Source organism: Chiloscyllium punctatum, chromosome 6, assembly GCF_047496795.1.
Source record: "Chiloscyllium punctatum isolate Juve2018m chromosome 6, sChiPun1.3, whole genome shotgun sequence".
Lineage (NCBI taxonomy): Eukaryota > Metazoa > Chordata > Chondrichthyes > Orectolobiformes > Hemiscylliidae > Chiloscyllium > Chiloscyllium punctatum.
In genome coordinates this window covers 61,326,522-61,343,387 of record NC_092744.1, presented here as the reverse complement: position 1 = coordinate 61,343,387, position 16,866 = coordinate 61,326,522, and the positions used below count along the sequence as shown (strand labels likewise).

Sequence of the window (16,866 nt, the reverse complement as noted above, 5' to 3'; positions counted from 1 at the left end):
TAACTCAGACTATTGAGTCCTGGCAACATTCTTGTAAATTTCTTCAGCACTCTTTCCAGTTTAATAAGACCCTTCCTATAGCAAGATGACTAAAACTGAACACAATACTCCAAGTGCAAGCTCACCAACATCCTGTAAAACTGCAGCATAACTTCCCAACTTCTATACATAATAACCTGGCTGATGAAGGCCAGTGTGTAGAGAGTTGACCTGTCTACCTGCGACTCCACTTTCAGAGACTGTGCACCTGAATTCCAAGGTCCCACTGTCCCACCACACTCCTTAAGGCCCTACCATTCACCATGAAACTCCTACCTTGATTTAACTTTTCAAAATGTTAGAGAATGGTTTAAAAAAAAAACAAGATTGGGAAAGATGTGATTAATAAGAAAATTAGTTTTTTGAAGTTTAAAGGAAAGTGAGTCATAAAGCAAACTAGAAACACCAAGACAGGATTTACTGGTAATTCTCCAAGAACTAGCTGTTGATTGACTAGCCAGGCTTGCACTGGCCTAAGGGACAGCAGCATTGTGGGGTACTTCAGAATGCTGAATTTGAATAGCAAATTGCAGCAACTGAAAATGATCAGAAAGCAGATTGCAATTTTTAAAAAATCTGGTTTCTGACTTCCTTTGCTCCAGAATTGAACACAGTTGATAATACAGTGGTAGGCAGACAGATAAATCTGTAATCAGGACAACCCTAACACAGAAGTCCAGTGAGGTTCTAATTAACCCAGTTAAAATGGAATATGTCAGTGCTGAATTCACAATTAATTCCAGGTCTCTTTTCAAACTTTATTTTGCTAATTCTTTTTTCTTTTTGAAGAAAAGCTGAGAGTGTGGGGAATTTGCAACAACCAGAAAAATAAGGGAGGGGCATAGACATGGTTGAAGTAAGCGAGTTATATAAACTGGACAAAAAGGAAGCACAAGGCTGGAGAAAACTAATTTAACAATGCGTAAGTCCTAGTTAGAAAAAAAACACTTCCACCCATGATGCAGTACACACTTGGAAATAGTCTCTGAGAAAGTAGTTGCTTGTGATGGGGTTGGATGGGAATGGTAGGGAGTGTGGGGGGAAAAGAATTAAATTACTCCTCAAAATTAGTGAGAAACTGGTCAGTTATCAAGGAAAGGAATTAAAGTTTAATGTGAGGCTAATTTTGAGGAAGATGGGGAAAGGTGTTTATTTTTCTTATCCAATGTGATGAAGAGAGATTGGTAATAGAGGAAACCTCACTGGAGATACTAGCTAAAGTCAGATAATGCAATCATTGACCTTAAAGTGTTTACAGTTTCTCTCTTCAGAGATGCTGCCTGAACCAACTATTTCTTGCATTATTTTGTTATGGAATGATTTTTCTTGAAATCTTGATTTTATATAATGTTTAAGATACATCCTTCATTTCTATCACCTTCACTACTTTAGTGTCTATATTTAACTTTCAGTATCCAGGTCATTTACGTGAACAACAAAAAGTAGATATCCAAGCACAGAAACCCATTGTAAGGAGCGGTTGAGTGATATGCAACCAAAAATTACAGCTCTCACTCAAATGATTTGCACTTTACTTTCAATGTCATGAGCTTAATTAAAAGCATCTCTTCTTTGTCTTTATGTAAAAAGATGTTCCTAAAGTTGAAAGCTATTAAAAAGGAATTCATTGTCCACATAGCAAAGATTTACAACGATATTGTGCTGTATGAGGAAATTATAAACATTTACTTGGAAAAAAAAAAGAGTCTCTGTCTATGAAAAACAAAAAATATTACAGTCAGAAGACACCAGGTTATAGTCCAACAGGTTTACTTGAAATCACAAGCTTTCGGAGCGCTGCTCCTTCATCACCTGACTTTGGCCATCCAGCCTGGCATTGGCACCTCCACATCATAAATATTCCATGGTTATTATTAAAGATGCTTAAAAATAAATGAAGAGGTGGAGCAAAATTATTTGATTACAATGGGTTGTTTCCACTAACCGGGAGGTCTAAAACTAGAGGGCATACATGACAGATAAACGGTGATAGATTTAGAAACGTAGAAAACAGGAGCAGTAGCAGGCCACTTAGCCTCTCAAACCTATTCCACCATTCATCGTGATCATGGCTGATTATCCAACTCAACACCTGTTCCAGCATTTTCCCCATATCCGTTTGCCCCCATGATCCCTTTAGCCCCAAGTGCTATATCCAACTCCTTCCTGTAATCATGCACAATCTTCTCTGTGGTAGTGAATTTCTCATCTCACCCCTAAAGGTTTTACTCCCATATCCTTAGACTGTGACTCCTGAACCTGGACTCCCTGCTCACTGGGATTATCCTTCCTGCGCTTAACCTGCCCAGACTTGAGGTTTTAGAGGGTTCTGTGGAGATATCCCCTCATTCCTCTGAACTTCCATATGGAAGTGGACGATACTTCAGAAGCATGGCCACTTCCTTTTAAACCTACATTCACCATCTCTTGTCTGGTAGGCTACCATAGAATGGTTTCCACTCTTTGTTCTTGCAGTAAGGTTAAGCTAATTCCTCCACTGTTACCCAGTTCAGAGCTGGCAACATTTTTAAAGTCTAAGAATTGAATTTTTCCATTTTCCAATAAAATGTTTTTTTGAAGAGTGAGATTCATGGTCTGCAGATTGCCATGGCCCCATTTTACTTTTCTCTGCTCTTTATCTCATTAGTCATAGAGATGTACAGCACGGAAACATTCCCTTTGGTCCAACTCATCCATGCCGACCAGATATCCTAAATTAATCTGGTCCCATATCTCTCTAAGCCCATCCTATTCATATACCCATCCAGGTTCCTTTTAAATATTGTAATTGTACCAGCCTCCATCACTTCCTCTGGCATCTCATTCTACATACACACCACCCTCTGCATGAAAAAGTTGCCCCTTAGGCCCTTTTTAAAATCTTTCCCCTCTCGCCTTAAACCATGCCTTCAAGTTCTGGACTCCCACACCTCAGTGAAAAGACTTTGTCTATTTACCCTATCCATGCCCCTCTATAAGGTCACCCCTTAGCCTCCAATGCCCCAGGGAAAAAGAGCCCTAGCTTACTCAGCCTCTCACTACTGCTCAACCTGACAACATCTTTGTAAATCAGGACAGGTTTTATACGCTTAATGGTAAGGTCCTGGGGTGTGTTGCTGAACAAAGATCTTGGAGTGCAGGTTCATAATTCCTTGAAAGTGGAGTCACGGATAGATAGGACAGTGAAGGCAGTGTTTGGTATGCTTTCCTTTATTGGTCAGCGCATTGAGTATAGGAGTTGGGAGGTCATGTGGCTGTACAGGACATTGGTTAGACCACTTTTGGAATAGTGTGTATAATTCGGAAGGATGTTGTGAAACTTCATGCAACTGGCTTCTCTGCTGTCCATCTTGTAGAACGATGCAGATGGAGAGGCAGGTGTGCTCAACGCTAGATTAGAGTGGTGCTGGAAAAGCACAGCAGTTGGCAGTATCTGAAGAGCATGAAAATTGACGTTTTGGGCAAAAGCTCTTCATTCGCAATTTGAGAGGGAGAGGGTACAATTGGAAGTGATAATATTTCTGTTGAATAAAGGGAACTATGGAGCTATGAGGGAGGAGCTGGCCAAAGTTCAATGGTGCAATACCTTAGCAGGGGTTGCAGTGGAGGAACAATGGCAGATACTTCTGTGTATAATGCAGAAGATGCAGGATCAGTTCATTCCAAAAAGGAAGGAAGAAAGATCCTAGGAGGAGGCATAGGTGGCCGTGGCTTATGACGGAAGTTAAGAAACATATAAAGTTAAAAGAGAAAAAAGAATAACATAGAAAAGATAAGTGGGAAAACGGAGGACTGGGAAGCTTTTAAAGAACAACAGAGGATTACTAAGAAGGAAATACGCAGAGAAAAAAATGAGGTACGAAGGTAAACTGGCCAAAAATATAAAGGAGGATAGTAAAATCTTTTTTAAGTATGTGAAAGGCAAAAAAATGGTTAAGACTAAAATTGGGCCCTTGAAGACAGAAACAGGGGAATATATTACGGGGAACAGAGAAATTGCAGAAGAATTGAATTGGTACTTCAGATCTGTGTTCACTGGGGAAGACACAAGCAATCTCCCCGAGGTAACAGTGCCTGAAGGACCTGAACTTAAGGGAATTTATATTTGCCAGGAATTGGTGTTGGAGAGACTGTTAGGTCTGAAGGTTGAGAAGTCCCCAGGGCACTGAAGGAGGTGGCTGGAGAAATCGTGGATGCGTTGGTGATTATTTTCCAGACTTCGATAGATTCGGGATCAGTTCCTGCGGATTGGAGGGTAGCTAATGTTGTACCACTTTTTAAGAAAGGTGGGAGAGAGAAAGCAGGAAATTATAGACCAGTTAGTCTGACCTCAGTGGTGGGAAAGATGCTGGATTCTATTATAAAAGGATGAAATTACAACACATCTGGATAGTAGTAACAGGATAGGTCAGAGTCAGCATGGATTTATGAAGGGGAAATCATGCTTGACTAATCTTCTGGAATATTTTGAGGATGTAACTCTGAAGATGGACGCGGGAGAGCCAGTAGATGTGGTGTACCTGGACTTTCAGAAAGTGTTTGATAAAGTCCCACATAGGAGGTTAGTGAGCAAAATTAGGGCGCATGGTATTGGGGGTAAAATACTAACTTGGATTGAAAGTTGGTTGGCTGATAGGAAACAAAGAGTAGTGATAAACGGCTCCATTTCGGAATGGCAGGCAGTGACCAGTGGGATACCGCAGGGACCGCAGCTTTTTTACAATATATGTTAATGATATAGAAGATGGTATTAGTAATAACATTAGCAAATTTGCTGATGATACAAAGCTGGGTGGCAGGGTGAAATGTGAGAAGGATGTTAGGAGATTACAGGGTGACCTGGACACGTTAGGTGAGTGGTCAGATGCATTTTAATGTGGATAAATGTATGGTTATCCACTTTGGTGGCAAGAACAGGAAGGCAGATTATTACCTAAACTGAATCAATTTAGGTAAAGGGGCAGTACAGAGAGATCTGGGTGTTCTTGTACACCAGTCAATGAAGGTAAGCATGCAGGTACAGCAGGTAGTGAAGAAGGCTAATAGCATGCTGGCCTTCATAACAAGAGAGATTGAGTATAGAAGCAAAGAGGTTCTTCTGCAGCTGTACAGGGCCCTGGTGAGACCACACCTGGAGTACTGTGTGCAGTTCTGTTCTCCAAATTTGAGGAAAGACATTCTGGCTATTGAGGGAGTGCAGCGTAGGTTCACGAGGTCAATTCCTGGAATGGCGGGAACTACCTTACGCTGAAAGACTGGAGCGACTGGGATTGTATACCCTTGAGTTTAGAAGACTGAGAGGGGATCTGATTGAGACATACAAGATTATTAAAGGATTGGAGGCAGGAAACATGTTTCTGCTGATGGGTGATTTCCGAACCAGAGGACACAGCTTAAAAATACGGGGTAGACCATTTAGAACAGAGATGAGGACAAACTTCTTCACCCGGAGAGTGGTGGCTGTGTGGAATGCTCTGCCCCAGAGGGCAGTGGAGGCCCAGTCTCTGGATTCATTTAAGAAAGAGTTGGATAGAGCTCTCAAGGATAGTGGAATCAAGGGTTATGGAGATAAGGCAGGAACAGGATACTGATTAAGGATGATCAGCCATGATCATATTGAATGGTGGTGCAGGCTCAAAGGGCAGAATGGTCTACTCCTGCACCTATTGTCTAATCAGGATTCCTGATGAAGGGCTTTTGCCCGAAACGTCAATTTTCCAGCTCCTCAGATGCTGCCCTGACCTCCTGTGCTTTTCCAGCATCACTCTAATCTAGACTCGGATTGCCAGTGTCTGCAGTACTCACTTCCACCTAGATGTGCTCACCACTGCCAGGACTGTGAGATATTTGCCACCATGCTTAAAGCCCAGCTCCACAGCATTTTGGACCATGAACTGCCTTTTGCAGTCTAGTTCTCCTGAGGAGAAATCTAGAAAGGCCAGCTCCTTGATCTATTAACAGGTGGTGCTGGTGGTCAGCGTGATGGAAGGAAGGTTACTGCTTATTCCTGCTGGCAAGGGGAAAAGAGACCATGCCACCAGGCTCACCTAGCCTGGACTAAGGTAGTAGCACAGGTAAATGCAGCATGCCCATGGAAATGCAATACACAGTGCAGGGGAAAGTTCATGATTTTCGTTGAATCATAGAATCCGTAGAGTGCTGAAAGAAGCCACTCGGCCCATTGAGTCTGCACTGACCCTCCAAAGAGTCTCTCACCCTCTTCCTGTCACTCCACACTTATTATATAGTTAGCCCACCTAGCCAGCACTATCCTGGACAATATGGGAGAATTTAGCTTGGCGAATCCACCCAACCTGCACATCTTTAGACTGTGGGAGGAAACCAGAACACTGACACCTGGAATTGAACCTAGGTCCCTGCTGCTGTGAGGCAGCAGTGCTAACCACTGAGCCACAGTGCTGCTCAAGAGAAAAAGAAGCAGAGTGAACACTTGGAGTCATCTGCTCTGAAGGACAATCATACCAGATTCAAGATATTAACTCACTCCACCAATGCTGCCAATCCTGTTAAACTTCTCAAGCATTCAGTGTTTGTTTCAAATTTCCAGCATCTGCAAAACTTTGCTTTTATTTGGATAAAGAGTGAACTGGTTACCTTTCTGTCCACCTTTAGATAATTCATATTCAACATTTATACATATCTAGATAATTTGAAAATCGGATGCATGGTATATTTCGTATGATAAGATCTTTGAGGAAACATTAAGTTCATTACCTCTTCTCTCTGAACATCCATGTTCCAAACTACAATACCTCCATCAGCAGCACAGGAAATCAGCTGCCGTGTTAGTTGCAAGTAGCAGAGAGATTGCACTTTGTCACTGTAAACAAATCAGAAATCTATTAAACATGAAGAGTCCCATTACTAAACTATACATCTATTGAATCCAGCTACAGCATTTTTATTAAAATGTTTTTGGCAGAGTCAAACAGGCATCATCGGATAGGCTAAAGAATTTCCACTGAATACCTTATCTTAATTTAAGGTTATTTATTCTTCATTCAATGGTTTAACAATATTTCATGTAGACTTTGATTCCTTTGGTGCAGAGGGTATACCATTGCTAACTATGTAATGTCGAGATTTCTGCAATCAAGCTATTAGTTTGATGGATCAAAGTGAGATTAGATTATATTACTTACAGTGTGGAAACAGGCCCTTTGGTCCAACAAGTCCACACCGACCCTCCGAAGAGCAACCCACCCAGACCCACTACCCCTTCACCTAACACTACAGGTAACTTAGCATGGCCAATTCACTTAACCTGCGCATCTTTTGGACTGTGGGAGGAAACCCACACAGACATGCAGGGGATGCGCAAACTCCGCACAGACAGTTGCCCAAGGCAGGAATTGAACCCAGGTCCCTGACGCTGTGAGGCAGCAGTGCTAACCACTGTGCCATCGTGCCGCCCTGATATTTGTGCATAGATAAAACTCTGAATGTGTACACAAAATACATAAAGATTGAATCTTTTCTCAAAGTTAAAATATCCAAATAAATTTAGTTAATTAGAAATACAAAGATGATTCATTAACTGCGCTACATAATATCAAACAGCAACACCCAGCCTCATTCCTGATGAAGAGCTTTTGCCCGAAACATCGATTTTCCTACTCCTCGGATACTGCCTGACTGCTGTGCTTTTCCAGCACCACACTCTAGACTCTAACCTCCAGAATCTGCAGTCCTCACTTTCACCACTGTTCATAACATGTTAGTTTTCTCAGTAACTTGTCCTGATCATATGTAATCAGTTCCACAAAAAAGAAAGTCCTCAATTGAGAAAGTTAATTCATTACATTTTAGTTTGACTTGAAGAAAGATTTAGCCAACATAACATCAATTTACATAAACCTCCATCTAACAAACTCCAAAATGTAGCTACAACCATTTTTGGTTTTAATAGATTAGACTTTGGAAACAAAATTGTGCACATAATTCCACACACGCTGATTTTTAGAGCCAATATTTTAAGAACTAGCAGGGATTTATGACAATTATTTACATCTTCAATAATATAAGCCAATCTAAGCTAAATCAAGGTGAAATCTAGGAGAAATGCAACTCAGATATGTACATCAGGTTCAGTTGAACACTGGGAGGGTGCAGAGCACATCGGACACTGAGCTACAGGCCACGATCGGACTCATACCACGGTCTGTAGCTGGGTAAACAGCCTGTCTGTCTGAAATATGGCCACTTTGTGGGCAACTTCCAACTGTTGGTGAACTCCAATGCACAGAGCTGGCACTTCCAAAAAAAAAAGGACAACAGAATGCTCAAAACTATAAAAAGTAGCATTTTCAAAAAGATATACTTGTCTGTAGCCAGGAGCAACAGAAACTCACACAAGTTCATGTGCTGATCTGAATAAGGGTGAAGAGGTGTTGGTGCTGATGGTGGTGGTTGGGGGGGGCGGGTGTGGTGGAGAAGGTGGGTGAAGAAAGAGGAAAAACCTTTTCACCCAGGAGGGTGGTGGAGAGTTAAGGCAGGAAACCTCAGAATCTTTAAAAAAGGTATTTTGGTGGGTATTTGAAGTGTCATAACATTCATGGCTATGGACCTCATGCAGGAAGGGGGACTAGAGTATTTTTGACATTATAGGCTAGATGGGCTGAAGGGCCTCCTCTTTACTGTGAAGACGAACCCATTAAGATTAACAATATCTGCCTCTTTATAAATGTTAGGAGAAAATGAGGACTGCAGATGCTGAAAAGGGCTCATGCCCGAAATGTCGTTTCTCCTGCTCTTTGGATGTTGCCTGACCTGCTGCGCTTTTCCACCAACACATTTTCAGCTCTTTATAAATGTTAGCCAATCTAGACTTAACTTGCATATTGTTTGCATTTAATAAGTCCCGCCTGACACAAATTAGAGTCAGAGATGTACAGCATGGAAACAGACCCTTCGGTCCAACCTGTCCATGCCGACCAGATATCCCAATCCAATCTAGTCTCACCTGCCAGCACCCGGCCCATATCCCTCCAAACCCTTCCTATTCATATACCCATCCAGAAGACTTAAATGTTGCAATTGTACCAGCCTCCACCACTTCCTCTGGCAGCTCATTCCATACACGTACCACCCTCTGCGTGAAAAAGTTGCCCCTTAGGTCTCTTTTATATCTTTCCCCTCTCACCCTAAACCTATGCCCTCTAGTTCTGGATTCCCCAACCCCAGGGAAAAGAATTTGCCTATTTATCCAATCCATGCCCCTCCATTTTGTTACCCCTCAGCCTCCTCCAGCCCCAGCCTGTTCAGCCTCTCCTTGGAGCTCAGATCCTCCAACCCTGGCAACATCCTTGTCAATCTTTTCTGAACCCTTTCAAGTTTCACAACATCTTTCCGATAGGAAGGAGACCAGAATTGCACGCATTATTCCAACAGTGGCCTAACCAATGTCCTGTACAGCTGCAACATGACCTCCCAACTCCTGTACTCAATACTCTGACTAATAAAGGAAAGCATACCAAACACCTTCTTCACTATCCTATCTATCTGCGACTCCACTTTCAAGGAGCTATGAACCTGCACTCCAAGGTCTCTTTGTTCAGCAACACTCCCCAGCACCTTCCAATTAAGTGTATAAGTCCTGCTAAGATTTGCTTTCCCAAAATGCAGCACCTCACATTTAGCTGAATTAAACTTCATCTGCCACTTCTCAGCCCATTGGCCCATCTGGTCCAGATCCTGTTGTAATCTGAGGTAACCCTCTTCGCTGTCCACTACACCTCCAATTTTGGTGTCATCTGCAAACTTACGAACTGTACCTCTTATGCTCACATCTAAATCATTTATGTAAATGACAAAAAGTGGAGGGCCCAGCACCGATCCTTGTGGCACTCCACTGGTCACAGGCCTCCAGTCTGAAAAACAACCCTCCACCACCACCCTCTGTCTTCTACCTTTGAGCCAGTTCTGTATCCAAATGGCTAGTTCTCCCTTTATTCCATGAGATCTAACCTTGCTAATCAGTCTCCCATGGGGAACCTTGTCGAACACCTTACTGAAGTCCATATAGATCACATCTACTGCTCTGCCCTCAATCTTCTTTGTTACTTCCTCAAAAAACTCAATCAAGTTTGTGAGATATGATTTCCCACACACAAAGCCATGTTGACTATCCCTGATCAGTCCTTGCCTTTCCAAATACATGTACATCCTGTCCCTCAGGATTCCCTCCATCAACTTGCCCACCACTGACGTCAGGCTCACCAGTCTATAGTCCCCTGGCTTGTTTTTACCACCCTTTTTAAACAGTGACACCACGTTTGTCAACCTCCCGTCTTCCAGCACCTCACCTGTGACTATCGATGATACAAATATCTCAGCAAGAGGCCCAGCAATCACTTCTCTAGCTTCCCACAGAGTTCTCGGGTACACCTGATCAGGTCCTGGGGATTTATCCACCTTTAACCGTTTCAAGACATCCAGCACTTCCTCCTTTGTAATCTGGACATTTTGCAAGATGTCACCATCTATTTCCCTACAGTCTATATCTTCCACATCCTTTTCCACAGTAAATACTGATGCAAAATATTCATTTAGTATCTCCCCCATTTTCTGTCATTTAGTATCTCCCCCAAAGGCTGCCTTGCTGATCTTGGAGGGGCCCTATTCTCTCCCTAGTTACCCTTTTGTCCTTCATATATTTGTAAAAACCCTTTGGATTCTATTTGCCAAAGCTATCTCATGTCCCCGTTTTGCCCTCCCGATTTCCCTCTTAAGTATACTCCTACTTTCTTTATACTCTAAGGATTCACTTGATCTATCTTGTCTATACCTTACATATGCTTCCTTCTTTTTCTTAACCAAACCCTCAATTTCTTTAGTCATCCAGCATTCCCTATATCTACCAGCCTTCCCTTTCACCCTGACTGGAATATACTTTCTCTGGATTCTTGCTATCTCATTTTTGAAGGCTTCCCATTTTCCAGCCGTCCCTTTACCTGCGAACATCTGCCTCCAATCAGCTTTTGAATGTTCTTTCCTAATACCGTCAAAAATTGCCTTTCTCCAATTTAGAACTTCAACTTTTAGATCAGGTCTATTCTTTTCCATCACTATTTTAAAACGAATAGAATTATGGTCGCTAGCCCCAAAGTACTCCCCCACTGACACCTCAGTCACCTGCCCTGCCTTATTTCCCAAGAGTAGATCAAGTTTTGCAATTTCTCTCGTAGGTACATCCACATACTGAATCAGAAAATTGTCTTGGACACACTTAACAAATTCCTCTCCATCTAAACCTTTAACACTATGGCGGTCCCAGTCGATGTTTGGAAAGTTAAGATCCCCTACCATAACCACCCTATTATTCTTACAGATAGCTGAGATCTCCTTACAAGTTTGTTTCTCAATTTCCCGCTGACTATTGGGGGGGGGGGGGGGGGGGGGGCGTCTATAATACAATCCCAATAAGTGATCATCCCTTTCTTATTTCTCAGTTTCACCCAAATAACTTGCCTCGATGTATTTCCAGGAATATCCTCCCTTAGCACAGCTGTAATGCTATCCCTTATCAAAAATGACACTCCCATTCCTCTTTTGTCTCCCTTTCTGTCCTTCCTGTAGCATTTGTGTCCTGGAACATTCAGCTGCCAGTCCTGCCCATTCCTGAGCCACATTTCCGTAATTGCTAAGATATCCCAGTCCCATGTTCCTAACCATGCCCTGAATTCATCTGCCTTCCCTGTTATGCCCCTTGCATTGAAATAAATGCAGTTTAATTTATTAGTCCTACCTTGTCCCTGCCTGCCTTGACTGTTTGACTCACCTCTGTTCTCAGCTGTACCCGTCTCAGATCGATCTCTTTCCTCACTATCTCCCTGGGTCCCACCACCCACCCCCCCCCCCCACCCCCCACCCCCCACCTTACTAGTTTAAATCCTCCCAAGCAGTTCTAGCAAATTTCCCCACCAGTATATTAGTCCCCTTCCAATTTAGGTGCAATCTATCCTCCTTGTGCAGGTCACTTCTACCCCAAAAGAGATTCCAATGATCCAAAAATGTGAATCCTTCTCCCATACACCAGCTCCTCAGCCATGCATTCATCTACTCTATCCTCCTATCCCTGCCCTCACTAGCTTGTAGCACTGGGAGTAATCCAGATATGACTACCCTTGAGGACCTCCTTTTTAAATTTCTGCCTAACTCTCTGTAATCTCCCTTTGGAGTCTCAACCCTTTCCCTTCCAATGTCGTTGGACGATGACCTCCTGCTAGCCCCTCTCCCCCGTGAGAACATTCTGCACTCTCTCAGAGACAGCCTTGATCCTGGCACCAGGGAAACAACACACCGTTCTGCTTTTTCTCTGCTGGCCACAGAAACATCTGTCTGTACCGCTGACTACAGAATCCCCTAACACAATTGATCTCTTGGAAGCCGACTTACCCCTCGTTGCATTACAGCCAGTCTCAATACCAGAAACTTGGCTGTTTGTGTTACGTTTCCCAGAGAATCCATCACCCCCTACATTTTCCAAAACAGCATACCTGTTTGAAATGGGTATATCCACAAAACACTCCTGCTCTAGCTGCTGAGCTCTCTTACCCTTCCTGGAGTTAACCCATCTATGTGACTGTATCTGAGACTTTCCCCCCTTTCTATAACTGCCATCCATCACATACTGTTGCTGTCGCAAATTCCTCATCGCTTCTATTTGTCTCTCCAACCGATCCACTTGATCTGATAAGATTTGCATCCAACAGCATTTATGGCAGATATAATCTGCAATAACCCTTAAACTCTCTTTAAACTCACACATCTGACAAGAAGTGCATATCACTGTCAAGGCCATTTTTGCTCCTTCACAATCTACAGACCCAGAAAATAACACCATCTTATTCCTCTACAAACACTGCCCAAGGTTAAATTAATAGCTATGGCTTATATTTTAAGTTTAATCAAGAGACTTATCTCCAAAAACATATAATCAAGAAAGAATCCACTGTACCCACTACTGCAGCCTTTCTCTTGGACAGACTTAAAATAACAATTAACTTATCTGATTCTGTGCTGTGATCTTTGCCCAACAATTCCTCAAAGATTAGTTGTGAATTTCACTTTGTTAATTTTCCCAGATGCACTCCGATGTCCAGCGATACACAAATTCAAACAGCAAAGGTAGCAACTGTGCAGGTTCTCTCTCTCTCTCTCCTGCACTTTCCTCACCATGTGTTTCCTTTGTCTGCTCTTCTCCCTTTTAAACTGCTGTTGTTTCGACTTTTTTTCCCCAAAGTTCCAAAACAATACAGCAGCACATAAAACAGTAATTGCTGCTCCTGGAATTTGAGAAAATCACCTCCAACACCTAAAATACCTCAAAAAAAAAGAAGCAGCTCTTACAGCCAGAAATTTTTCCCATCCTCCATCTTGGATTACCCAGAATCCTCCTTCTTAATAAGGGTCTTGGTCTAAAATGCAAGCCCACTGTTTTCACTTTCATATGTTTGCAAATCAATTGTGTTTTTCTAACATTTATTTTTATTTAACAATTCAAAAACTTGGAATGTCTAGTTTTCTTGGATCGAGTCAGAAGTCACACTATCCCAGGTTATAGAGCAACTGGTTTATTTGAAATCACAAGCTTTCAAAACACTGCCCCTTCACCTGACAAAAGGAGGAGAGCTCTGAAAGCTTGTGATTTCAAATCAACCAATTGGAGTATAACCTGGTATCATGTGACTTCTGGCTTTGTTCATCCCACTGGCGCCTCCACATATCTTGGATGGCCAGATAGTTACTTCAGCAACGTAGACTGGAGTTGCACATCAGGACCATATGGAACCCCTGACACAGCAGACTCCAGATGAATCCCTGGGAAATTAAACTTATGATAGGCACACCATTGCTGGACCAGGCAATTCTCTGATGCAAAGCGATACTCTGCCAGCCACCAGCCTGACCCTGGCCCCACACACATTAGACTCTATGCACCCTCAAACTACCTATGCACTCATACATTCAGCTAGCATCCTATCCATCTAGCACCTTGCCCACCTCACAGACCTGGGTGAGAGAGTTAGTGTAATGACCTCTCTGGTTTGGCACCTCACATTTACATGATCTACTTAGCCTTTCACAGAAGTCAAAGTGGCTGGCTGTGCTGTTGGACATTTAAGTCTCATAACAGCAATTAACTGCTGCAAAAAAGTGCTTCTACAAAGATTGTCTTCACATCTGGTTTCCTGGAGAGGATTGCAACAGATGCCCCCTAGGCAGCAATCCCCAGCACAAAAGCCTTGTCTTTTGATTTTTTTACGTTTTTAAAAACTGCACTGCAACAAGAAAGTGCTTTTAATCACAGATATTTACCAAGATGGCTGCATAATTTGACAGCAAGGAAATGGTTACCCATTGTGAACTGTTTTGTGGTTATGGGTTCCCACAATATACGGATGATCAAGAGCCAAGGAATTACTCAAGTGAAGTATGATTCTCAATTAAGTGAGCAGTTTGGAGTTGGAAACGGGTTAGAGAGACACAGGCACTCAGAGAAAGAGAGATATAAATGTGTGCTGCTATTCTCCCCAGGATAAGATGCCTCTTCTCAGTGTTTAACTTAAAGAAAAGCAGTTACTTTTCCTCCTGCAGCTACTGTGAGCTGTGACTTTGGAATTGTTAAGTCAGCGACATTTGCGGATGAAGCATTCTGTACTTCTTTCAAGCCAGTGAAAAGGTTCCACAGAAAGACAACTGAACATCAAAGGTCTGGCTGGCTGAAGAAGGATAAGCTCAATACTGGAATCAAGAAGCAAAGACCACTGAACTAACTTTGCAAGTTTCTGTACTGCCACATCAGCACACTGCCAATGATTCTGGAGGATTCTAACCCTGGATTGATGGACTTCTGTCACTAGGCAATAACAGTTTTTCTTCTTTCTACTATCCTTTCTCTCTAACGAATAGAATTATTTACCTCCAGCTAAACCCTCCTTGAACCACAATCTAAAATGAAGTTTAAAACACCCATGTCTATTTTTTATTAACTCCACAATCTAGAAATACAAATCAAACTTAAAGCTTTGCATCAGCCTTTCACTTTAGGAGTCAACATTCCCAAATAATAATAATATATTCAGAACACTCACCACTAAGTTTAGTACTAAATGATATATTTTTAAAAATACTCTTTGTAACAATATCCAACATTAAAAGTACTGGTCCAGTTTAACAGAGGTTAAATTCTTTGGTTCAAAGTGATCAAATTAGGACAGAAACAATCGTATGATTGTGCATTTTCATTGAAAAAAACCTGAGAGAAGTTGTTTCCTGAAGAACAGACTGAAAATTCCATTTGATGATCAACTGATATTTAGTTTTAAGATTTGATTCTAGAAAAATTTGTAATCTGTTATAAAGAATTCTTGTAAAGTTCTTGCTTGGTAAATAGCTTTTATAGATTCTACCCAATGCATTGGGCCAAAACTAACAGCATCATTATTATTTAAACATTACTGGGTAGCAGAATATTGTTAAAATATGAAAAGTATGTGTTTTTTGGTGCACTGAAGATTAATAGTTGAGTTGTAGCAGGTGTAATCTACTCTGAAGAGGAAAAAAATTGCCACATTTAAGAAGTGTGAATAATTTTGGTTAATTTACCTTCACAATCATATTATATTTTCTAAATATCCAAAAACAGACATCCACTGAAGGTTGATATCATGCAATCATCAGGACAGATGCAAGAATACCAACTTTCAAAAGGGAACAAAGGTTTATACTGCATGAGAATGTACCTCACTGAGGCTCACTACAAGTTATTGGTTGCTACATGGATGCCAAAATGGGTTGCTATGGAGATTGTACCAGGGAACAATTAATCCACAGCTATTGCTTAAGGTCAAATTGGTTGAGTTGTGCCATTAGGGCTGCACGAACAGTGGAGAAAGTGAGGACTGCAGATGCTGGAGATCAGAGCTGAAAATATGTTGCTGGAAAAGCGCAGCAGGTCAGGCAGCATCCAAGGAGCAGGAGAATCTCCAGCTCCTTGGATGCTGCCTGGCCTGCATGAACAGTGTCCAAACTACTGATGGAGTGTGTCAAACAGCACATCGTTTCAGCGATTGGAAACAGGCAGAGTACTGACTTTACTCCGTGTTTGCTTATCATATGGCACAGCGTCCAACTTTAGATCCAATTCTGCTATTGCATTGCATTTACTCAAAAATCCCAAATGTGCTGAGAATTAAATTGGTTGTTCATTTAGGACTACCAGTTGGGTTGATAATGTACCTCACTTAGGCTCGCTATAAGTTATATACATTCATATGCAATGTCCAGTCCTCTGCAGAGAAAAAGGAGTTTACCCAGGCACAGCACTATTCCCATGAAAGAAATGTTAGAATTGTCCCACAGAGAGGGTACACTTTCAATAACAATGTGAATTTAAAATGTGAAACACAAAAGGTTTGCTATTTTACTGTTTTCATCATGCAATGGACCATAATGGGCTTAATGGTCTCCATCTGTGCAATATAATTTTACGATTTGAGGAAAAAATGACTGCATTTGAAATGATGCCTCGTTATTAAAAGATAGGAGGGGGGAAACTGTATAAGGAAGAGGCAGACTGTCCACTTTTAGACAGATAAGGCCCAAATCAATGTCATTGCACAAGGAACAATAATCAATTGATTTATTTTTCTTCTGACAACCATTCCTTGTTAAAAAGGCGAACACCGCAGCCTCACCAGACCTGAACAACATGTTTGTAGATTCTAAGATTATGGTGACTGTTAGTGCTGATCCATAAATATATCACCCATTTAAAAATACAAGATGCCAAGGTTTGTGGGC

The 16,866-nt window shown here is 41.8% G+C and overlaps 1 protein-coding gene across 1 annotated transcript in view; it reads right to left on the bottom strand.

Annotated features, from left to right (window-relative positions):
* wdfy1 (WD repeat and FYVE domain containing 1) overlaps positions 1-16,866 on the bottom strand; it is an 83,511-nt gene that overhangs the window by 24,240 nt on the left and 42,405 nt on the right. The window contains 1 exon segment of the mRNA XM_072572769.1: positions 6,775-6,880. Coding sequence (XP_072428870.1) covers positions 6,775-6,880 — 106 coding nt within the window.